The 25,021-nt window shown below is 44.1% G+C and overlaps 5 protein-coding genes across 5 annotated transcripts; all 5 read left to right on the top strand.

The window, feature by feature from the left end:
* Positions 1-3,389: 3,389 nt before the first annotated feature.
* Positions 3,390-5,777, top strand: LOC120061945 (protocadherin alpha-3-like). Its single transcript, XM_039011730.1, has one exon. It carries the CDS (start codon positions 3,390-3,392, stop codon positions 5,775-5,777), a length of 2,388 nt encoding a protein of 795 aa, XP_038867658.1.
* A 788-nt stretch (positions 5,778-6,565) lies between these two features.
* LOC120061944 (protocadherin alpha-3-like) lies at positions 6,566-8,953 on the top strand. The gene has a single exon (XM_039011729.1). The coding sequence runs from the start codon at positions 6,566-6,568 to the stop codon at positions 8,951-8,953; it is 2,388 nt and encodes a 795-aa protein (XP_038867657.1).
* A 789-nt stretch (positions 8,954-9,742) lies between these two features.
* Positions 9,743-15,474, top strand: LOC120061943 (cadherin-23-like). The gene is given in 5 exon segments (XM_039011728.1): positions 9,743-12,103; positions 12,273-12,301; positions 12,682-12,756; positions 12,758-15,029; positions 15,439-15,474. Coding segments are annotated over 5 exon segments (4,773 nt in total).
* A 515-nt stretch (positions 15,475-15,989) lies between these two features.
* On the top strand, positions 15,990-18,311 carry LOC120061942 (protocadherin alpha-8-like). Its single transcript, XM_039011727.1, has one exon. It carries the CDS (start codon positions 15,990-15,992, stop codon positions 18,309-18,311), a length of 2,322 nt encoding a protein of 773 aa, XP_038867655.1.
* A 1,532-nt stretch (positions 18,312-19,843) lies between these two features.
* Positions 19,844-22,225, top strand: LOC120061941 (protocadherin alpha-8-like). The gene has a single exon (XM_039011726.1). The coding sequence runs from the start codon at positions 19,844-19,846 to the stop codon at positions 22,223-22,225; it is 2,382 nt and encodes a 793-aa protein (XP_038867654.1).
* Positions 22,226-25,021: the final 2,796 nt, after the last annotated feature.

Genomic DNA, 25,021 nt, shown 5'->3' with positions numbered 1-25,021 from the left:
ACAAACCCACCCAACTCACGCCCTGACCAACTAAAATAAATACAAGACAAAGGAAAACAGGTCAGGAACGTGACAACATATTCCTTTTTATTAGGATGACGCCGACAAAAACAATAAACAATACAATAACAACCGTGAAGCTAAAGGGCTATGTGCCACAAACAAAGTTAACTTCCCACCACGAAAGGAGGGAAAAAGGGCTACCTAAGTATGGTTCTCAATCAGAGACAAAGATAGACAGCTGTCCCTGATTGAGAACCCTACCAGGCCAAAACATAGAAATACAAATACTAGAACTAAAGAACATAGAATGCCCACCCCAAATCACACCCTGACCAAACCAAATATAGACATAAAAAGGCTCTCTAAGGTCAGGGCGTGACAGTACCCCCCCCCCCCCCCCCCCCCAAAGGTGCGGACTCTGTCCGCAAAACCTGAACCTATTGGGGAGGGTTTGGGTGGGCATCTATCCGCGGTGGCGGCTCAGGTGCGGGACGCAGACCCCGCTCCACCACTGGCTCACCCCACTTTGGTGGCACCTCTGGTGCGGGGACCCTCGCCGCCGACCCCGGACTGGGGACCCTCGTTGCGGGCCCCGGACTGGTCACCCTCGTTGCGAGCCCCGGACTGGTCACCCTCGTTGCGGGCCCCGGACAGAGCACCCTCGTTGCGGGCCCCGGACTGGGCACCCTCGCTGCGGGCCCCGGACTGAGCACCCTCGTTGCGGGCCCCGGACTGGGCACCCTCGTTGCGGGCCCCGGACTGGGCACCCTCGTTGCGGGCCCCAGACTGGGGACCCTCATTGCGGGCCCCGGATTGGGGACCTTCGCTGGAGCCTCCGGCCTGGAGACCGTCGCTGGAGGCTCCGGACTGGAGAACGTCGCTGGAGACTCCGGACTGGAGAACGTCGCTGGAGACTCCGGACTGGGGACCTTGGCTGGAGACTCCGGACTGGGGACCGTCGCTGGAGACTCCGGACTGGGGACCGTCGCTGGAGACTCCGGACTGGAGGCCGTCGCTGGAGGCTCCGGACTTGAGAGCGTCGCTGGAGACTCCGGACTGGAGAACATCGCTGGAGGCTCCGGACTGCGGACCATCGCTGGAGACTCTGGACTGGAGACCGTCGCTGGAGGCTCCGGACTGGAGGCCGTTGTTGGAGGCTTCGTGCCATGACTCCTCACTGGAGGCTTCTTGCCATGGATCATCACTGGCGGCTTCGTACCATGGATCATCACTGGAGGCTTCTTGCTATGGATTATCACTGGAAGCTTCGTGCCATGGATCATCACTGGAGGCTTCTTGCCATGGATCATCACTGGAGGCTTCGTGCCATGGATCATCACTGGAGGCTTCGTGTCATGGATCACCACTGGAGGCTTCGTGCCATGGATCATCACTGGAGGCTTCTTGCCATGGATCATCACTGGAGGCTTCGTGCCATGGTTCATCACTGGAGGCTTTGTGCCATGGATCATCACTGAAGGCTTCTTGCCATGGATCATCACTGGAGGCTTCGTGCCATGGATCATCACTGGAGGCTTCTTGCCATGGATCATCACTGGAGGCTTCGTGCCATGGATCATCACTGGAGGCTTCGTGCCATGGATCATCACTGAAGGCTTCTTGCCATGGATCATCACTGGAGGCTTCGTGTCATGGATCATCACTGGAGGCTTCTTGCCATGGATCATCACTGGAGGCTTCGTGCCATGGATCATCACTGGAGGCTTTGTGCCATGGATCATCACTGGAGGTTTCTTGCCATGGATCATCACTGGAGGCTTCGTGCCAGGGATCATCACTGGAGGCTCCTTGCCATGGATCATCACTGGAGTGAGGAGACGTATGGGCAGTCTGGTACGTGGAGCTGCCACAGGGCTCACCAGGCTGGCGAGACATACAGGAGGCTTAGTTCTGGCGCAGGCACAGGACTCACCAGGCTGGAAAGACGTACAGGAGGCTTTGTTCTTGGCAGAGGCACCGGATACACTGAGCCGTGGAGGCGCACTGGAGGTTTTGAGCTTAGAGCTGGCACAACCCGTTCTGGCTGGATGCTCACCCTAGCCCGGCAGATGCGGGGAGCTGGGATGTAGCGCACCGGGCTGTGAACGCGCACTGGAGACACCGTGCGCTCCACCGCATAACGCTCGCCACGGTAAGCACGGGGAGTTGGCTCAGGTCTCCAACCTGACTCAGCCAATCTCCCCGTGTGTCCCCCCCAAAAAATTATTGGGGCTGCCTCTCGGGCTTCCTTGCTAGCCGTGTTCCCTCGTAACGATGCCGTTCTGCCTTTGCTGCCTCCAGCTCCTCCTTCGGACGGCGATATTCCCCAGCCTGCCACCAGGGTCCTTTACCGTCCAGGATTTCCTCCCAAGTCCATGAGTCCCCCTTACCACGCTGCTTGGTCCTTTTGTGGTGGGAAGTTCTGTCACAGCCGTCGAATGAAGTAGACCAAAACGCAGCATCGTGAGCGTACATATTCCTTTTTATTAGGATGACGCCGACAAAAACAATAAACAATACAATAACAACCGTGAAGCTAAAGGGCTATGTGCCACAAACAAAGTTAACTTCCCACCACGAAAGGAGGGAAAAAGGGCTACCTAAGTATGGTTCTCAATCAGAGAGAACGATAGACAGCTGTCCCTGATTGAGAACCCTACCCGGCCAAAACATAGAAATACAACTAATAGAACTAAAGAACATAGAATGCCCACCCCAAATCACACCCTGACCAAACCAAATAGAGACATAAAAAGGCTCTCTAAGGTCAGGGCGTGACAATACCATTTTATATTCTTCCTCGACCTTTCCTCACCCTTTTACATTGCTATTCCTTTAAGGGCTCCCGAATGGCGCAGCGTTCTAAGGCACTGCATCCTGGTTCGAATCCCGGCTGTATCACATCCGGCCGTGATTGGGAGTTCCATAGGGCGGCGCACAATTGGCCCATCGTCGTCCGGGTTTGGCCGGGGTAGGCCATCATTGTAAATAAGAATTCGTTCTTAACTGATTTGCCTAGTTAAATAAAGGTTAAATGAAAAATGGACCCATTGCAACTGTGGCTTTTATCAATACAAATAGTCACAACCAAATGTATGTACAAAACAATGCAGTCTACGGTGGTAAACAGGAGCTCGGAGCGCTGGGTGTCAGTATAACACAAGGTGACTGACTGGTGCTTTGTAGAATAGGCCCTGCCCCTCTCTGGGTTGTTTTGTTCCATACATAGGTCGGGGCGGACATTAGAACAAGACGATAGACATAAAGGATTGTGTTCTATTTCGCTGATGAAACATTGGATAAAGTGTGGATAGAAGCCCGTTGGCCATCTGATCTTCAGGATTGTATTTTTTCATTGAGGATTGTGTTTCATTTTCTATTTAACGATGGGAGACGGAGGACAAAGGCGCAGATGGGAATACTGGTGTGTTGCTCTGCGTTTCTCTTTGCTGCTGTGCTTCGTGGAGCAGGTTTCGGCTCAGATAAGGTACTCTATTCCAGAGGAGGTGAAAGAGGGATCTGTTGTTGGAAATGTTGCTAAGGATTTGGGTCTTGACGTCAGTACTTTGGTGGAGAGGCGGTTTCGAATCGTTTCTGGATCTAAGGACGCTCTTTTCCAGATAAATCAGAACAATGGTGTCTTGTATGTTTATAAGAATATTGACAGAGAGGAGCTTTGTGTCGGAAATGTTGCATGTGTGATAGATCTAGAGATCATTGTTGAAAACCCGTTAGAAGTCCATTACGTAGCTGTAGAAATAACAGACATAAACGATCATACCCCCAGCTTCTCCGAGAAAGATATACACATCAAAATAGCTGAGAATAAACTGCCAGGGGCTCGTTTTGAACTCCAGGCTGCGCGTGATTTGGACTATGGAATAAATTCAGTACGTACCTATAAATTAAATCAAAACGAGCATTTTGATTTAGAGCTGCGAGATAGCGGGGAAGGTGATAAAATCCCTTTTTTGGTTTTACAGAAAGCCTTAGATAGGGAACAGAAGACCAAACATGTATTACTATTGACAGCATTGGATGGGGGGAATCGGCCTAGAACAGGTACTCTGAACATCACTGTCACAGTCCTTGATACAAATGATAATCAACCTGTATGTAGCCAAGACGTCTTCTCAGTGACGTTACAGGAAAATGCTGATATCGGTAGGATTGTAGTAAGGGTTAACGCAACTGATACAGACCATGGATCAAATGGAGAAGTTGAATATACACTTGGTAGGAATTTAAAGCGTGGAGTATATGACATATTTGAACTGGATAGCCTTACTGGAGATATTCGGGTTAAAGGTCCAGTAGATTTCGAGGATAATGAGGTGTACAGGTTAAATATAGAGGCGTCTGATAAAGGACAACCTCCACTGACTGTTGATTGTCGAGTTATTATAAAGATAACTGATGTAAATGACAATAAACCATCTATTGGTGTTACATCCCTCTCTAATACGGTGTCTGAAGTTTCTAACCCAGGAACTGTTATTTCTCTCATCAGTGTGACAGATAAAGATTCCGGTATTAATGGTAAAGTGCTTGCTAGTATATCTGAAGACGTGCCATTTGAGTTAAAGTCATCATATAAAGAAAACGTATATTCTATCGTCACAAAGGGCCGTTTAGATCGAGAACTCGTGTCCCATTATGACATCACAATAACAGCCACTGACTGTGGTCAGCCTCCTCTGTCCACATTCAAAACTCTGACCGTCCAGATATCAGATGTGAACGATAACAGCCCAGAATTCTCCCAAAACCCTATTGAGCTGTATTTAGTGGAGAATAACCCCCGGGGTGAATCCATATTCTCTGTAAGCGCCACAGATAAAGACTTGAATGAAAATGCAGCAATTTCATATCACATTGTTAGAGGAGAAGGGACACAAAATGTCATTGCATCTTTCCTGAATATCAATTCTGATAATGGTCATATTTCCGCTCTAAAAAGCTTTGACTTTGAAACCTTCAAAACATTCCAATTCCAAGTTGTAGCTACAGACTCTGGAACTCCGTCACTAAGCAGCAACGTCACAATAAACGTGTTCATTCTGGATCAGAACGACAACGCTCCAGTGATCTTGTATCCAGTCAGCGCTAACGGTTCCGCTGAAGGTGTGGAGGAGATTCCCAGCAATGTGAACGCAGGCCATTTGGTGACTAAAGTGAGAGCCTATGACGCTGATATAGGATATAACGGCTGGTTATTATTTTCACTGCAGGAAGTTACTGACCACAGTCTCTTTGCTTTGGACCGCTATACAGGACAGATAAGGACACTTCGGTCATTCACAGAGACCGACGAGGCTGAGCATAAACTGGTCATACTGGTAAAAGACAATGGGAACGTTTCACTCTCAGCAACAGCTACTGTGATTATCAACGTTGTGGAGCCCAAAGAGGCTTTTGCAGCTTCTGATGTTAAAAGCGCAGTAAAAGACGAGGAGGAGAACAGCGTTACATTTTATTTGATCATCACTTTGGGGTCAGTTTCAGCACTTTTTATCATCAGTATCTTCGTGTTGATTATAATGCAGTGCTCCAATACCCCAGACGATCCCTCCAAGTATTTACAAGATGTGAATTACGACGGGACACTGTGCCACAGTATCCAGTACAGATCCGGAGACAAACGGTACATGTTAGTTGGACCCAGAATGAGTATAGGTTCTACATTAGTCCCGGGCAGCAATGGGGATACTCTAGTGGTACCTGACCACAGGAGGAGAGCTTCTGGAGAGGTAAGAACTGTCTTTGAGCATTAAACTTTGAAAGCGTATTGCTGGTTATTTGAATGTATTTATCGTGCGTAATGAAATGCATGACTGAAGATTTAGCGCTTGCTATCTACCTTGATGGCGCTGAATTGGTGATAAGTCTCTTGAAATAGTTTTTGTTTATATGGGCATGAGATATGCTGACATTTGAAAACGTTGACTGATTAGTCACAAACTAGGTCCCAACATGACACGTGAGTGTAATTCCCCTGTCTACAAACTGCTTTTCTGTGCGTAATGGAGAACTGAACTCGTTCATGCAATTGCTGTCCACCCCTGTGGTGCTGATTTACAAGATCATTGTTTTTCTTTGCAATCGTGTATGTACTATGCCTGTCTTTTACATCTGTAGACCTCTACATTCATTTAGTCCCAGTCCTTTTCATTTTACTCCCACTAAACCCTTCCTCGTCACACGCTAGTAACTGTAATATAGTGGTGGTTAATTTGCTGATCCTAATACAGAAAGGTACTATCGTTCTCGAGCCGTATGTACTCATGGTAAACGGTAGATCGGTCCGCAGTGTGTCAGTATAACACAAGGATACTTTCTGGTACTGTTATACTAGGCCCTGCCCCTATCTGTGCTGTTTAGTTCCCCACAGATACAGAGAGAGTCTTGGGGACATCAAATCAAGGCGTGCTATTTCAGACAAAGACTATTAAAAAAATTTCCGTTTGCTGAACCATTGGATTCGGTATGGATCATTACGACTTTTCCATCTGATCATTAGGATTGTAATTTCTCATTGACAACTGGGTTTGATTGTTTAACGATGGGAGACGGAGGACAAAGGCGCAGATGGGAGTACTGGTGTGTTGCTCTGCGTTTCTCTTTGCTGCTGTGCTTCGTGGAGCAGGTTTCGGCTCAGATAAGGTACTCTATTCCAGAGGAGGTGGAAGAGGGAGCCGTTGTTGGAAATGTTGCCAAGGATTTGGGTCTTGACGTCAGTACTTTGTTGGAGAGGCGGTTTCGTATCGTTTCTGGATCTAAGGACGCTCTTTTCCAGGTTCATCAGAACAATGGCGTATTGTATGTTCATAAGAATATCGACAGAGAGGAGCTCTGTGATGGCAATAGTGCGTGCATGATAAACCTGAAAATCGTTGTTGAGAATCCTTTAGAAATACATTATGTAGGGATAGAGATAAGTGATGTGAACGACCATTCACCCAGTTTCTCAGAGAAAGACCAGAATTTGGAAATAGCAGAATCTACTATGCCAGGCACAGGTTTCCAGTTACAGGCAGCACGTGATCCAGATTCCGGAATGAATTCCGTTCGTTTATATAAATTAAGCCATACTGAATATTTTGATCTGGAGCTGCGGGACACTGGAGAAGAAGGAAAAATCCCTGTTTTGAAATTACATAAACCTCTCGATAGGGAACGTGAAAGCAAACATATTTTAGTTTTAACCGCCATCGATGGCGGTAGCCCGCCAAGGTCAGGGCATGTCAACATTTCAATCACTGTTCTTGATAACAATGACAACAGACCTATTTTCAGCCAGGACGTTTATTCTGTGACAATACAGGAAAACGGTGCAGTTGGAACAATTGTTGCTAAAGTTAATGCTACCGATTTGGACGACGGTGTCTATTCTGAAATTATATATTCATTCGTGAAAAACCTAAAAAGAAAAGTATATGATACTTTTAGCTTAGATTCCAATACCGGTGAAATATCAGTGAAGGGTAATGTCGACTTTGAGGATACTGAAGTTTACAGAGCTGATGTTATGGCATCAGATAAAGGACAGCCCCCTATGAGGACAGAATGTAGGGTTATCATAAAAATACTTGATGTAAATGATAACAAACCCGAGATAGAGGTAACATCTCTTTCGAATAAGGTCTCTGAAGATTCCAAACCACAGACTGTTATTTCTCTCATAAGTGTAACTGACAAAGACTCCGGCATTAACGGTAAAGTCATTTGCATTCTGTCAGAAGATGTACCTTTTGAATTGAAACCTTCATTTCAAGATAACATGTACTCTTTTGTTACGAAACAGCGTTTAGATCGGGAACTTGTGTCCCATTATGACATCACAATAACAGCCACTGACTGTGGTCAGCCTCCCCTGTCCACATTCAAAACTCTGACCGTCCAGATATCAGATGTGAACGATAATAGTCCAGAATTCTCCCAAAACCCCCTTGAGCTGTATTTAGTGGAGAATAACGGACGTGGTGCGTCAATATTTTCTGTAAGCGCCGCAGATAAAGACTTGAATGAAAATGCTGCGATTTCATATCACATTGTTAGAGGTGAAGGGACACAGAATGCCATGGCATCTTTGCTGAATATCAATTCTGATAATGGACTTATTTCCGCACTGAAAAGCTTTGACTTTGAAACGTTAAAAACATTCCAATTCCAAGTTGTAGCTACAGACTCTGGAACTCCGTCACTAAGCAGCAACGTCACAATAAACGTGTTCATTCTGGATCAGAACGACAACGCTCCAGTGATCTTGTATCCAGTCAGCGCTAACGGTTCCGCTGAAGGTGTGGAGGAGATTCCCAGCAATGTGAACGCAGGCCATTTGGTGACTAAAGTGAGAGCCTATGACGCTGATATAGGATATAACGGCTGGTTATTATTTTCACTGCAGGAAGTTACTGACCACAGTCTCTTTGCTTTGGACCGCTATACAGGACAGATAAGGACACTTCGGTCATTCACAGAGACCGACGAGACTACGCATAAACTGGTCATACTGGTAAAAGACAATGGGAACGTTTCACTCTCAGCAACTGCTACTGTGATTATCAACGTTGTGGAGCCCAAAGAGGCTTTTGCAGCTTCTGATGTTAAAAGCGCAGTAAAAGACGAGGAGGAGAACAGCGTTACATTTTATTTGATCATCACTTTGGGGTCAGTTTCAGCACTTTTTCTCATCAGTTTCATCGTGTTGATTGTAATGCAGTGCTCCAATACCCCATACGATCCCTCCAAGTATTTACAAGATGTGAATTACGACGGGACACTGTGCCACAGTATCCAGTACAGATCCGGAGACAAACGGTACATGTTAGTTGGACCCAGAATGAGTATAGGTTCTACATTAGTCCCGGGCAGCAATGGGGATACTCTAGTGGTACCTGACCACAGGAGGAGAGCTTCTGGAGAGGTAAGAACTGTCTTTGAGCATTAAACTTTGAAAGCGTATTGCTGGTTATTTGAATGTATTTATCGTGCGTAATGAAATGTATGACTGAAGATTTAGCGCTTGCTATCTACCTTGATGGCGCTGAATTGGTGATAAGTCTCTTGAAATAGTTTTTTGTTTATATGGGCATGAGATATGCTGACATTTGAAAACGTTGACTGATTAGTCACAAACTAGGTCCCAACATGACACGTGAGTGTAATTCCCCTGTCTACAAACTGCTTTTCTGTGCGTAATGGAGAACTGAACTCGTTCATGCAATTGCTGTCCACCCCTGTGGTGCTGATTTACAAGATCATTGTTTTTCTTTGCAATCGTGTATGTACTATGCCTGTCTTTTACATCTGTAGACCTCTACATTCATTTAGTCCCAGTCCTTTTCATTTTACTCCCACTAAACCCTTCCTCGTCACACGCCTGTAACTGTAATATAGTGGTGGATAATTTGCTGATCCTAATACAGAAAGGTACTATCGTTCTCGAGCCGTATGTACTCATGGTAAACGGTAGATCGGTCCGCAGTGTGTCAGTATAACACAAGGATACTTTCTGGTACTGTTATACTAGGCCCTGCCCCTATCTGTGCTGTTTAGTTCCCCACAGATACATGGAGAGTCTTGGGGACATCAAATCAAGGCGTGCTATTTCAGACAAAGACTATTTAATTTTTTTCCGTTTGCTGAACCATTGGATTCGGTATGGATCATTACGACTTTTCCATCTGATCATTAGGATTGTAATTTCTCATTGACAACTGGGTTTGATTGTTTAACGATGGGAGACGGAGGACAAAGGCGCAGATGGGAGTACTGGTGTGTTGCTCTGCGTTTCTCTTTGCTGCTGTGCTTCGTGGAGCAGGTTTCGGCTCAGATAAGGTACTCTATTCCAGAGGAGGTGGAAGAGGGAGCCGTTGTTGGAAATGTTGCTAAGGATTTGGGTCTTGACGTCAGTAGTTTGGTGGAGAGACGGTTTCGTATCGTTTCTGGATCGAAGGACGCTCTTTTCCACATAAATCAGAACAATGGCGTCTTGTATGTTCATAAGAATATCGACAGAGAGGAGCTCTGTGATGGCACTGGCGTGTGCTTGATGAACCTGAAGATTGTAGTTGAGAATCCTCTAGAAATACATTATGTTCAGTTAGAAATCAAAGATGTCAATGACCATTCACCTATGTTCACAGAAAATGAGCAGCATTTTGAAATAGCAGAACATGTCCCTCCGGGAACTCGCTTACAAATTCCGACTGCTCGTGATCCGGACATAGGTGTAAACTCTGTACGTTTTTACAAATTAAGTCAGAATCATTTTTTCGACATTGAGATAAAAGATAGCGATGAGGACAAAATACCATTTTTAATATTACAGAAATCTCTAGATAGGGAGAACAGAATCAACCACTCATTGGTTTTAACTGCTATCGATGGAGGGAATCCGCCAAAATCAGGATCTCTAAATATAACCGTTACTGTTCTTGACGTAAATGATAACAAGCCTGTTTTTAGTCAAGACACATATTCTGTAACTTTACAAGAAAACGCCCCTATTGGTACCATCGTTGTAAAAGTAAATGCTACTGATCTAGATGAAGGGTTAAACCGTGTTGTTGAATACTCTCTTGGCAGAAACCTTAAAAGCAAAGTTTATGACGTGTTTGAATTGGATAGCGTTACAGGTGAAATTACAGTTAAGGCCCAGGTAGACTTTGATGACACCGAGGTGTACAAACTTAGTGTGCAAGCATCAGACAGAGGTCAGCCTCCATGGACTGTCGAATGCGGGGTTATCATAAAAATACTTGATGTGAATGATAACAATCCCGAGATAGAGGTAACATCCCTTTCCAATATGGTCTCTGAAGATTCCAAACCAGGAACTGTTATTTCTCTCATAAGCGTTACTGATAAAGACTCCGGTATTAATGGAAAAGTGTTGTGTAGTCTGTTAGGAGATGTACCCTTTGAGTTAAAACCTTCATTTCAGGATAATATGTACTCTTTAGTGACCAAACAACGATTAGACAGAGAGTTTGTGTCCAATTATGACATCACAATAACAGCCACTGACTGTGGTCAGCCTCCCCTGTCCACATTCAAAACTCTGAGCGTCCAGATATCAGATGTGAACGATAACAGCCCAGAATTCTCTCAAAACCCTATTGAGCTGTACTTAGTGGAAAATAACGTCCCCGGTGCGTCCATATTCTCTGTAAGCGCCTCTGATAAAGACTTTAATGAAAATGTAGCCATTTCATATCACATTGTTAGAGGCGAAGGGACACAAAATGATATGACATCTTTCCTGAATATCAATTCTGACAATGGACATATTTCTGCTCTAAAAAGCTTTGACTTTGAAACTTTAAAAACATTCAAATTCCAAGTTGTAGCTACAGACTCTGGAACTCCGTCACTAAGCAGCAACGTCACAATAAACGTGTTCATTCTGGATCAGAACGACAACGCTCCAGTGATATTGTATCCAGTCAGCGCTAACGGTTCCACTGAAGGTGTGGAGGAGATTCCCCGCAATATGAACGCAGGCCATTTGGTGACTAAAGTGAGAGCCTATGACGCTGATATAGGATATAACGGCTGGTTATTATTTTCACTGCAGGAAGTTACTGACCACAGCCTCTTTGCTTTGGACCGTTATACAGGACAGATAAGGACACTTCGGTCATTCACAGAGACAGACGAGGCTGAGCATAAACTGGTCATACTGGTAAAAGACAATGGGAACGTTTCACTCTCAGCAACAGCTACTGTGATTATCAACGTTGTGGAGCCCGAAGAGGCTTTTGCAGCTTCTGATGTTAAAAGCGCAGTAAAAGACGAGGAGGAGAACAGCGTTACATTTTATTTGATCATCACTTTGGGGTCAGTTTCAGCACTTTTTATCATCAGTATCTTCGTGTTGATTGTAATGCAGTGCTCCAATACCCCAGACGATTCCTCCAAGTATTTACAAGATGTGAATTACGACGGGACACTGTGCCACAGCATCCAGTACAGATCCGGAGACAAACGGTACATGTTAGTTGGACCCAGAATGAGTATAGGTTCAACTATATTCCCGGGCAGCAATGGGAATACTCTAGTGGTACCTGACCACAGGAGGAGAGCTTCTGGAGAGGTAAGACATGTATGTCTCTGTAATTGTATAGAAATCGCATAGATTATTGTCCCATTTTTTTTGTAAGTTCATATATTTAATTGAACTACGGGGTCTTGTTTGAGTGGGTCTAATATGTTTTTTTTCGGAGTATGGCTTTGGCGTTTTAACAAACCTCCACCTCTCACAGGGTCTGTCCTTGAAATCAGAGGATCAGGAGTCACCACCACATTTGAAAGTGGTCGCTGTCCACGACAATTGCTCTGAAACACTTTTCAGTTTAAAGTGTTATTTGACATGTCACATATTTATGTTTCGGTTTGAGTTGCTGCGCATGAAACCCATTCTCCTAATGCGCAGGGTGTCGCTGCTTTTCAGTGTTAGAAACATGCCTTTTGTTTGAATCCCTCCCTGTGTCGTGTTGCCTCATTAAAAATCATCCGGGTCGAGTGAAATGGGCACTTGCTTTCTGGAATTGAGAATACTATCCGCATGGATACTTGCTTGAATCTTTTTCGTGGATGAACTTGGCACCTTGATTTTTCTGGATGAAGCGGACTGTAATGGTTCCAAAATAACAGGGCTTGTCAAAATGATAGACGGACAGAGAAGAGAGGCGCCTCACTGGGCGATGCTGTCGTTTGTATTTTTGTTGTGCTTTTCCCGTGGAGCTTATTGTCAAATACGCTATTCTATCGCGGAGGAGTCGAAAGAAGGTTCTTATGTGGGAGATGTAGCAAAGGATTTGGGGTTCAGTGTGGATATACTGGCGGAGCGAAGGTTTCGGATTGTATCTGGCTCTAAGGAAGGTCTTTTGCAGATAAACCAAGATAATGGCGTGTTGTATGTGAACAGAAACATCGACAGGGAGGAGCTGTGTGAGAAAATCAGTGTGTGTTTAATCAACCTAAAAACCGTCGCCGAAAATCCAATGGAAATACATTATGTTGAGGTTGAAATTACGGATATAAATGACCATTCTCCCATTTTTCCAGAAAAGGAGAAACGCTTAGAGATTGCAGAGAATGCTGTGCTCCAAGGAACGCGTTTTCCTCTTGACGCTGCGCGTGACCCTGATGTTGGAGCAAATAGTCTCTGTAAGTACACTCTCAGTCAAAACGATAACTTTGACTTAGATGTTAAAACTCGCGGTGAAGATAAAATTCCTTTTCTGATTTTGAAAAAGACGCTAGACAGAGAGCAGAAACCTGAAATTCGACTGATTTTGACTGCGTTTGACGGAGGTGAGACAGCTAGATCTGGCACAGTCAATGTAACAATACATGTGATTGATGTCAATGACAACGCACCAGTCTTTGACAGACAGGTGTATACGGTAACTTTATATGAAAATCCTCCCGTAGGTGCCTCAGTTCTAAGATTACACGCCACGGATATAGATGATGGCGCCAACGGACAGGTTATATACACTTTTGATAACAGTCTTAAAAACAAAGCGTTCGATTTATTCGAGATAGATGATGTTACAGGTGAGATCACTGTAAAAGGATTAATAGACTTTGAAGAGCAGAGTGTTTATGAAATTGACATGCAGGCCTCTGACAAAGGTCCAGTTACATTAACTGGTCACTGTAGTGTTGTTATTAACGTGAAAGATGTAAATGACAACGCACCTGAGATGGACGTGACGTCCCTATCAAGCCAAGTCCCCGAGGATGCACGACCCGGTACAGCGGTAGCTCTTATCAGCGTGTTTGATATGGACTCTGGTGAAAACGGCTTAGTTATATGTACAATCTCAGACAACATCCCTTTCGAATTAAAACCGTCCTTTCAGAAAAATATGTATTCGTTGATTACTAAAAGCAGATTGGACAAAGAGTCAGAGCCTGTGTACACAGTGACTATAACTTCTACAGATAAAGGAGTCCCATCACTGTCTTCCCACAAAACCATCACAGTCCATATTTCAGACGTTAATGATAACAGTCCTGTGTTTTCTCGGAGTCAGTATACTTTTTATGTACCGGAAAACAATGCTCCACACGCGTCTGTGTTTTCCATGAGTGCCTCAGATAGAGACCAAGATGACAACGCTCGTGTGTCTTATAACATTTGGAAAAGTGATGGCGACGCTCCTACTATATCCTACCTAAATATTAATTCTGATGATGGTAGCATTTACGCGCTAAAAAGCTTTGACTTTGAAACACTTAAAACATTCCAATTCCAAGTTGTAGCTACAGACTCTGGAACTCCGTCATTAAGCAGCAACGTCACAGTGAATGTGTTCATTCTGGATCAGAACGACAACGCTCCAGTGATCTTGTATCCAGTCAGCGCTAACGGTTCCACTGAAGGTGTGGAGGAGATTCCCCGCAATGTGAACGCAGGCCATTTGGTGACTAAAGTGAGAGCCTATGACGCTGATATAGGATATAACGGCTGGTTATTATTTTCACTGCAGGAAGTTACTGACCACAGTCTCTTTGCTTTGGACCGTTATACAGGACAGATAAGGACACTTCGGTCATTCACAGAGACCGACGAGGCTGAGCATAAACTGGTCATACTGGTAAAAGACAATGGGAACGTTTCACTCTCAGCAACTGCTACTGTGATTATCAACGTTGTGGAGCCCAAAGAGGCTTTTGCAGCTTCTGATGTTAAAAGCGCAGTAAAAGACGAGGAGGAGAACAGCGTTACATTTTATTTGATCATCACTTTGGGGTCAGTTTCAGCACTTTTTATCATCAGTATCATCGTGTTGATTGTAATGCAGTGCTCCAAAGCCCCAGACGATCCCTCCAAGTATTTACAAGATGTGAATTACGACGGGACACTGTGCCACAGCATCCAGTACAGATCCGGAGACAAACGGTACATGTTAGTTGGACCCAGAATGAGTATAGGTTCTACTATAGTCCCGGGCAGCAATGGGAATACTCTAGTGGTACCTGACCACAGGAGGAGAGCTTCTGGAGAGGTAAGGAGATTAATACGTTTTTATACAAGTCACGTACATCGTACATGGTCCTCATAAACCATGTAGACTGAACTGTACAGTGCATTGAGTGTCTCAATACAATCATACTATCTTGGGCATTTTTTAACTTGCTTTGCTGTTTAGGTTTGTGTTCTGGTGTATTTGTTTTAGTACTGTAATGCACGACAGTCTGGAGGGAATCGTCTTGCATTTCTGTTTTGTAATTCATCAAGTGTCCTTTTTATACCATATTTCTGCTCTAGAATAGTATGTGTGGGACATGCTAAATCAATCTAAAAGGAATTCAAAGTTGTTTCGCCATAGAGCTGTGTTTTTTGGACGCAGCGTAGCGTCTCGTGGTGTGTCGCTGTCCATTAGCGTGGTTCTGAAACGCTCGGATGTCTCGCAGCTCTGCAGGAGAACATATACCGTGCAGATAAAGTAACATGCTTCATTTGATATTTTTGTAAATCTGTATCAGTTGCTGGGTAGATAATATTAGCCTACATTTGCCTACACACGGTGTATATTTATGATTGTCTGTCTCTGTATGTTTGTGCCAAACATGCTTCTGGTGCTGGAGTAGCCAATGTCCTTTACACAACCATGCAATCAATGTGTGGTAGCATCGCATGGTGTCAGTGCTTTACTAGAATAACGCTCTTGAAAGCAACGCTCACGTCACACTTTTGCATCCACCCCTTAGTTGGTTTATCATTCAGTAGCTAGCTGACAAGAGTCGTAAGCAACAAGAAGATATTTCATACACACTTGAACGGAACTAAAATGCTTTTTTAGAATAATGAGCTATGATCCTATTTGGGAATCCAATGGGTAAGGTTTCCTTAATAATATAGGCATAGTGTCGCGTGCTGTGGATTCTTTTTGGACTAAATATATACAAAAATGGAACAAAGAGGACATGGAGCACGCTGGGAGCAAAGACGGAGGCTTTGGGCAATGGTTGCTTTGGTTGTCTTTTGGAGCGGAGCTTCTGCACAGATAAGATACTCCATCTCTGAAGAGCTTAAGGAAGGAACTGTCGTGGGGAATATAGCTAAGGATTTGGGAATAGATCTGAGCACCTTGAAGGAGAGGGGATTTCGAATCGTGTCTGGCTCGACGGAGCCCCTTTTCCAGGTAAACCAGAATGACGGCATCTTGTATGTGAACCGAAAAATAGACCGAGAGGAGGTGTGTGAACGGAGCAGCGTGTGTTTGATCAACATGAAAACCGTTCTAGAGAACCCGCTGGAGATCCATTATGTCTCAGTGGAGGTGTTAGACGTTAACGACCATTCTCCCAGCTTTCCCGAGAAAGAGAAACGGTTAGAGATATTTGAGTCAGCCTTACCAGGGGCGCGATTTCAGCTCCAGGCTGCGCTCGACACTGATGGTGGACAATACTCAGTTCAACAGTATAAACTCAGTCACAACGATCATTTCCGTTTGGAAGTTAAAGACCGAGGTGATGATGGCAAAATCCCGATATTAATATTAAAAAAACCACTGGATAGAGAGGCTGTAAAGAGCCATATACTGCTGCTCACAGCTATTGATGGAGGAAAACCTCCAAGATCTGGAGACATGAGAATAACTGTAGATGTACTGGATATCAATGATAACCCCCCTGTCTATACAAAAGATGCTTACTCTGTATTGGTGAATGAAAATACTATTGTTGGCACAACAATTGTACAGGTAAACGCCACCGATTTGGACGAGGGACCAAACGGTTTAGTAATGTACTCGTTTGGCAATAGCGTGAATAGTAAATTACGCAAACTCTTTGATCTGAACCCAGTAACAGGTGAAATCATTGTGAGAGGACTGATAGATTTTGAAGAAAAAGACAAGTACGAACTCGACATACAGGCATCGGATAAAGGACTTGCACCAATGACATCAGATAAAAGCGTAGTAATAAGGATAGTTGACCTCAATGACAACGCTCCTGAGATTGAGGTGACATCATTTTCAAGAGCAATCGCCGAGGATTCTAGACCTGGAACCACAGTCGCGCTAATCAGTGTTAATGATTTGGACTCTGGTCTCAACGGGAAAGTTCTCTGCACTGTGATGGAAGACACAACTTTCAAACTAATGCCATCACTACAGGATAATATTTACTCTGTGGTCACCATGTCACCCCTGGATAGGGAAAAACATTCTGAATATGATGTTACAATAGTAGCCAAAGACGCAGGCCAGCCGTCCCTGTCATCTGTAAAGACTATTAGTGTTGTAGTATCAGATGTGAATGACAACAGTCCAGAGTTTTCACTGAGCCCCTATACTTTCTATGTCACTGAGAATAACCACCCAGGCGCCTCACTATTTCGCGTGAGTGCATCTGATCGTGACATAAATGAAAACGCAATTATTTCATATCAAATTCTGAGAAACGGTGTAGAGGAGAATAAATTGTCATCTTTCCTCAACATAAATCCTGAAAATGGACACATACTGGCGCTAAAAAGCTTTGACTTTGAAACACTCAAAACATTCCAATTCCAAGTTGTAGCTACAGACTCTGGAACTCCGTCACTAAGCAGCAACGTCACAATAAACGTGTTAATTCTGGATCAGAACGACAACGCTCCAGTGATCTTGTATCCAGTCAGCGCTAATGGTTCCGCTGAAGGTGTGGAGGAGATTCCCCGCAATGTGAACGCAGGACATTTGGTATCTAAAGTGAGAGCCTATGACGCTGATATAGGATATAACGGCTGGTTATTATTTTCACTGCAGGAAGTTACTGACCACAGTCTCTTTGCCTTGGACCGCTATACAGGACAGATAAGGACACTTCGGTCATTCACAGAGACCGACGAGGCTGAGCATAAACTGGTCATACTGGTAAAAGACAATGGGAACGTTTCACTCTCAGCAACAGCTACTGTGATTATCAACGTTGTGGTGCCCAAAGAGGCTTTTGCATCTTCTGATGTTAAAAGCGCAGGGAAAGATGAGGAGGAGAACAGCGTTACATTTTATTTGATCATCACTTTGGGGTCAGTTTCAGCACTTTTTATCATCAGTATCTTCGTGTTGATTATAATGCAGTGCTCCAATACCCCAGACGATTCCTCCAAGTATTTACAAGATGTGAATTACGACGGGACACTGTGCCACAGCATCCAGTACAGATCCGGAGACAAACGGTACATGTTAGTTGGACCCAGAATGAGTATAGGTTCTACTATTGTCCCGGGAAGCAATGGGAATACTCTAGTGGTACCTGAACACAGGAGGAGAGCTTCTGGAGAGGTAAGGAGATGAAAACGAATTTATAGTTCACAATGCTCTTACACCTGACCATTGACATGTAGTACTGATAGTATGCTTGAGTTGGAGAATTATATACGCTATCATTGTATTTGTATGTATTTAATATTTCATTGACTAAAAGGGTTATGTGTGAGTTGGTCAAATATGATGTTTTAAATCAGAGGGTTGTGTCTGTAACATGATCTGAGAGCTTGGCACGTGGAAGTTAACCTGCTTATTCCCCACCACCACACTCAGGATTTGCCGCTCAGGGCAGGCAGGGCACTGTCCACCACGGTGGTGCTGAAACGTTGGGCTATTCAACCATAGAGAATTATAGAGGCCTCTATAGGCCAAACGGCCGTTTTAGCATGGGCAGCACCATTTAGTGCTTCCACCATGCTTCCGCCATTTTGAAGTAGCCAAAGTAGTCAACTAGCTGGGGTTTCCTATAGGTTGTAGCCTCAATGGCGCTGCCCATGCTGTCACAGAAGCTATAATGGCACAGATATATAAAACAGTCCTCTATCTATCTCTAGGAATTCAATACGCTGTTTGCATAATGAAGTGTTGTCCCCCAAAAAGGACAGCATAAATAGCTTTATTTATTTAAATATGGGAGACTTGTTGCATGCTTCAGTACATTTTATTTAACGGAACCTTTAAGACATATGAATTATGGGTCTGCCGAGTCCATTCATCAAAATCAAATCAAATCAAATTGTATTTGTCACATGCGCAGAATACAACAGTTGCCGACCTTACCGTGACATTCTTACTTGCAAGCCCTTAACCCACAATGCAGATCAAGAAAAAGAGTTAAGAAAATATTTACTAAATTAACTAAAGTAAAACATTTAATTAAAAGTAACACAATAAAATAACAATAAAGAGCCTATATACAGGGGGTACCGGTACCGAGTCAATGTGCGGGGTACAGGCTTGGTCGAGGTAATTTGTACATCTAAGTAAAGTGACTATGCATAGATAATAAACAGTGAGTAGCAGTGTAAAAACAAAGGGGGTGGCAATGTAAATAGTCCGGGTGGACATTTGATGAATGGACCTAGACTTGTCGCCCCATACCTCTTTCTGTGTGGTAGCAGAGAGAACAGTCTATGACCTGGGTGACTGGAGCCTTTGACAATTTTTATTCTAACCTTGCACTGACCTTTCTACCCCATGCGTTGTGCCAATATAGCATTCTGGGTGGGTTGGACTAGTAAAAGTAGGCCTAACATTATTAAACAACAGCGCAATGCGAGTTAGAATCGCATGGTGTCAGTACCAAACTATAGCGCTTCTGGTAGAAATACTATCGTCATGCTTTTGAGCCCTCCTCCTGGCTGGTTTGGTAGGTTTGATCGGTCCCTGGAGTTATACAGTCGTGCAGGTTCGTGGAAAGAATAAGATCTGGAATTGACATAAATAAGACTATTGTTTGTTTATTCGTTTTGGTATTTGACGCAAAAACTGGAAAGACAACGGTCACAAATGAAGGAATAGTGGAAGTGCTGTGGATTAGGGCTATTTGTCTTGAAAACATGGAACAAAGAGGATGCGGGGCATGGCGGGAGAGACGGCAGTGGGTCGTCTTCATGGTTGCTTTGGTTCTGTTTTGGAGCGGAGCTTCTGCACAGATAAGATACTCCATCTCTGAAGAGCTTAAGGAAGGAACTGTCCTGGGGAATATAGCTAAGGATTTGGGAATAGATCTGAGTACCTTGAAGGAGAGGGGATTTCGAATCGTGTCGGGCTCGAACGAGCCCCTTTTCCAGCTAAACCAGAATGATGGCATCTTGTCTGTGAACCGAAAAATAGACCGAGAGGAGGTGTGTGAACGGAGCAGCGTGTGTTTGATCAACATGAAAACCGTTCTAGAGAACCCGCTGGAGATCCATTATGTCTCAGTGGAGGTGTTAGACGTTAACGACCATTCTCCCAGCTTTCCCGAGAAAGAGAATCGGTTAGAAATATACGAGTCCGCTTTACCTGGTGCACGATTTCAGCTGCAAGCTGCCGTTGATCCAGATGGTGGCCAGTACTCGGTTGAGCAATATAAACTCAGTCATAATGACCATTTTCGTTTGGAGGTTAAAGATCGAGGAAGGGAAGGTAAAATTCCTGTTGTAAATCTACTAAAGCCCCTAGATAGAGAAGCTATGAAAACACATACATTACTACTCACAGCCATTGATGGAGGAAAACCTCCCAGGTCTGGGACTGTGGAAATATTTATTGATGTTTTAGATGTAAATGATAATATGCCCGTTTTTGTCAAAGAGTTATACTCAGTGACATTGAATGAAAATTCTCCAATAGGCACGACAGTCGTGCAAGTAAATGCCACGGATTTAGACGAGGGTTCGAATGCCGAGGTCCTTTACTTTTTCGGTAAAATGGTAAAAAACAAGATACGTAAACTTTTCGATGTAAATACGAATACGGGTGAGATAGTTGTGAAAGAAGTTGTCGATTTCGAGCTACAAGACAGCTATGAGATTGACATAATGGCATCTGATAAAGGATCTGCCCCTCTGACAACTGACAAAAGCATAACAGTAAAGATTATTGACCTCAACGATAATGCACCTGAGATCGAGGTGACGTCTTTTTCGAACGCAATCCCCGAGGATTCTAGACCAGGTACCACTGTAGCACTGATCAGTGTTAATGATTTAGACTCTGGTCTTAATGGCAAAGTGATCTGCTCTTTAGTTGAGGACATACCATTTACATTAATGCCGTCTTTACAGGACAACATGTATTCTGTAGTCACCAAGTCATCACTGGATCGAGAGAAATTATCACAATATGATCTAACAATAGTTGCTAAAGACGCAGGCCAGCCGCCCCTGTCATCTGTAAAGACTATAAGCGTAGTTATATCAGATGTGAATGATAACAGTCCAGAGTTTACATTAAGCTCCTATACTTTATATATCACTGAGAATAACGACCCAGGTGCCTCGGTATTTTACGTAAGTGCTTCAGATCGTGACATAGATGAAAACGCTCTTATTTCATATTATATTCTTAGAGACGGTGGTGACGAGAACAAATGGGCATCTTTCCTCAACATAAATTCAGAAAATGGAAACATTTTGGCGCTAAAAAGCTTTGACTTTGAAACTTTAAAAACATTCCAATTCCAAGTTGTAGCTACAGACTCTGGAACTCCGTCACTAAGCAGCAACGTCACAATAAACGTGTTCATTCTGGATCAGAACGACAACGCTCCAGTGATCCTGTATCCAGTCAGCGCTAACGGTTCCACTGGAGGTGTGGAGGAGATTCCCCGCAATATGAACGCAGGCCATTTGGTGACTAAAGTGAGAGCCTATGACGCTGATATAGGATATAACGGCTGGTTATTATTTTCAATTCAGGAAGTTACTGACCACAGTCTCTTTGCCTTGGACCGCTATACAGGACAGATAAGGACACTTCGGTCATTCACAGAGACCGACGAGACTACGCATAAACTGGTCATACTGGTAAAAGACAATGGGAACGTTTCACTCTCAGCAACTGCTACTGTGATTATCAACGTTGTGGAGCCCAAAGAGGCTTTTGCAGCTTCTGATGTTAAAAGCGCAGTAAAAGACGAGGAGGAGAACAGCGTTACATTTTATTTGATCATCACTTTGGGGTCAGTTTCAGCACTTTTTATCATCAGTATCTTCGTGTTGATTGTAATGCAGTGCTCCAATACCCCAGACGATTCCTCCAAGTATTTACAAGATGTGAATTACGACGGGACACTGTGCCACAGCATCCAGTACAGATCCGGAGACAAACGGTACATGTTAGTTGGACCCAGAATGAGTATAGGTTCTACTATAGTCCCGGGCAGCAATGGGAATACTCTAGTGATACCTGAACACAGGAGGAGAGCTTCTGGAGAGGTAAGAAGATACAGTTGAAGTCGGAAGTTTACATACACCTTAGCCAAATACATTTAAACTTCGTTTTTCACAATTTCTGACATTTAATCCTAGTAAACATTACATACACTCAATTAGTATTTGGTAGCATTGCCTTTAAATTGTTTAACTTGTGTCACACGTTTCGGGTAGCCTTTCACAAGCTTCCCACAATAAGTTGTGTGAATTTTGGCCCATTCCTCCTGACAGAGCTGGTGTAACTGAGCCAGGGTTGTAGGCCTCCGTGCTCGCACACACTTTTTCAGGTCTGCCCACAACTTTTCTATGGGATTGAGGTCAGGGCTTTGTGATGGCCACTCCAATACCTTGACTTTGTTGTCCTTAAGCCATTTTGCCACAACTTTGGAAGTATGCTTGGGGTCAATGTCCATTTGGAAGACCCATTTGTGACCAAGCTTTAACTTCCTAGCTGATGTCTTGAGATGTTGCTTCACTGATAATGTTTTTACTGATATAACACGCCCTTCCCCCATCCTGGGAAAATATGATTTGTCCCCCCCAATATATCACTGTAAACATAACCATGTAATTTCAATAATATTAATAATACGCAATGAAAGCACTTGTGCTGATTATAGACACTTAATAGCGCGTTTTTAAGTTTCAAAAGATTGCGACCTCCCTCCCTTTGCCTTACAATGGTTTGATCCTCTGCCCCCCCCCCCCCCCCCCCCCCCCCCCCCCAGCAGTGGCACATGATGCAGGTACTGTGCATGTGTGGGAATCTGACAGTGTCTGTTGTTGGTGGCTGACCTCCAGTAAGTAGTTCAAACAAAGGATATGTTAGACATTTCTTTACTTCTACCACTCAATACAAGAAAACACATTTATAACCTTCACCAGTCTTAATTTTTGCTGCATTAAATTAAAGGTCACTCTCTATGTTAGCTAGCGGTTAGCTGCTGTTTGCTAGCTAGCTACAGTAACATCAACCAGTGTTTGCAGCTATTTGAATTTGAGTCAATGAGAGAAGCTAGCAATGCAATGTAGTGTTCCTTAGCTGGCAAGGTAACAGAGGGTTCGTGTCTACCGTCTGAAAAGCACTCAATGCACATAACTAACGTGAGGTTAATCCAGTCAATCGCACCATAGCGATGCTGTTTTATGTTGGCAGGGTTCACACACACAATAGCTGAATTTGCAGAGCTAGCGCGCAAACTAAAGCAAACATTAGCTAGCAAGCTAGTACCTATTCCATTTATGTGGCGTCGTCAAAGATGGAATCTCTGATATCGTCAGTTTATTCCAAGATCAGCATGCAGCTGTAGTGCTTCGGAGTCCCTGTGATCAGGTTAGCGATAAACTGAACTCCAAACTGAACAGAACTACACTCTCTTCTACCATTGTCTTAAATATCTTTAATGGTCTCGTTGCAAAAGCTAAATTGTCGCTAGGGGACTTTGAAGCACCTGATAATAGCAAACACCACAGAAACGGAATTGGTGCTCGCTAGCTCTGCAAATTCAGCTATTGTTGGAAGCCAGCCAATATAAAACAAACTATATTCAAATGTCAAAAGGTTGCAGCATATGTTGTGTAAATTGTGAACTCATACAGCTGTCAACCCTTGTCACTGCAATCAGTTTCACATTTGCTAGCTGACTAGCTAGCTCCCTTTTAGATCGAAGCCCATCTAGAATGATAGATGATAGAAGCCCATCTCCTACTGTTAATAACCTGCACACTGTGTGTGTGTGTGTGTGTGTGTGTGTGTGTGTGTGTGTGTGTGTGTGTGTGTGTGTGTGTGTGTGCGTGCGTGGCCAGCCAGCCAGGTAGAAAAATGGCAGAAAAAAGACGGACATCAGAGTATTTTTCAGTACACCAAAACGCAAAGTAAGAACCCTAGTAGCCTAATATCTCAAAGACTAGTTGGTAAAATGTTCATAAGAAAGAAGTGAAATGCTAATGGAAATGTTTCACAATGATGTCATTAGGCAGAGCAGGCAACAGATGGCACACAGACAGCAGAGCTGGGGACAGATGGGCAGGGACAGACTGGCAGAGACAGACTGGCAGGGACAGACTGGCAGAGACAGGGAGTCTCAGGTAAGTTTGTTGAGTCTTTGTTTGGCAACATTATGAAAGGTTCTCTCTTTTTTAGACTTGTAAAATAGGGACATAATTGGACAACGCCATGGATACCCCCACTCTCAACTTAACCTGGTGACTGAACTAAGATTTGTTTAAGGCAATGGTATTGCTGTTGTGATTAATTGTGTTGTTTTGGGTACCGTAGTTACGAGTACGGCAAACACCTTATTTCTTTTCTAGGAGACAGACTGAATCAGTGAGGGTGGTGAAAGGGAAAGAGCCAGGGAGAGAGACTTCAGAGGACAGTGTCACAGCCATGGCAGGACCAGGTGTCAACCTTGTTGCCAGCAGCACCAGTATAGGTAACAGTGGCACAGCATTGTCCAGTTATCTCAGTGATGGCACAAAACCATATCAGCCACACCCACAATTTATAGATCTGCATACTCTTGCCAACAGAGTGTTGACGTTTCAAGAGAGATGGTTTCGTGATTTCCCCTGGCTACATTATAATCCATCAATTAAAGGAGTGTTGTGTTTTCACTGTAACCAAGGGTTTTCAAGCCAGCCATCTTTTGGCCAAAGAGCGGATGCTGCCTTCATTAGTGCAGGATTTAGGAACTGGAGAAAAGCCATTGAAAAATTCACAGCACATCAAAACTGCCAAACCCACCGCCACTTTGTAACTGTAACAGCACACCAGCTAAATCCAATCAGTCCCCAGTTATCCAGTGCGTGGGGTAA

This window comes from Salvelinus namaycush, chromosome 17, assembly GCF_016432855.1.
Source record: "Salvelinus namaycush isolate Seneca chromosome 17, SaNama_1.0, whole genome shotgun sequence".
In the NCBI taxonomy this organism is placed as follows: domain Eukaryota; kingdom Metazoa; phylum Chordata; class Actinopteri; order Salmoniformes; family Salmonidae; genus Salvelinus; species Salvelinus namaycush.
This window is presented reverse-complemented; position numbering and strand designations above follow the sequence as displayed.

Excerpts from the sequence above, each read along its gene's own strand:
- LOC120061941 (XM_039011726.1), top strand. The coding sequence starts at position 19,844 with ATGGAACAAAGAGGATGCGGGGCATGGCGGGAGAGACGGCAGTGGGTC.
- LOC120061944 (XM_039011729.1), top strand. The coding sequence starts at position 6,566 with ATGGGAGACGGAGGACAAAGGCGCAGATGGGAGTACTGGTGTGTTGCT.
- LOC120061945 (XM_039011730.1), top strand. The coding sequence starts at position 3,390 with ATGGGAGACGGAGGACAAAGGCGCAGATGGGAATACTGGTGTGTTGCT.
- LOC120061942 (XM_039011727.1), top strand. The coding sequence starts at position 15,990 with ATGGTTGCTTTGGTTGTCTTTTGGAGCGGAGCTTCTGCACAGATAAGA.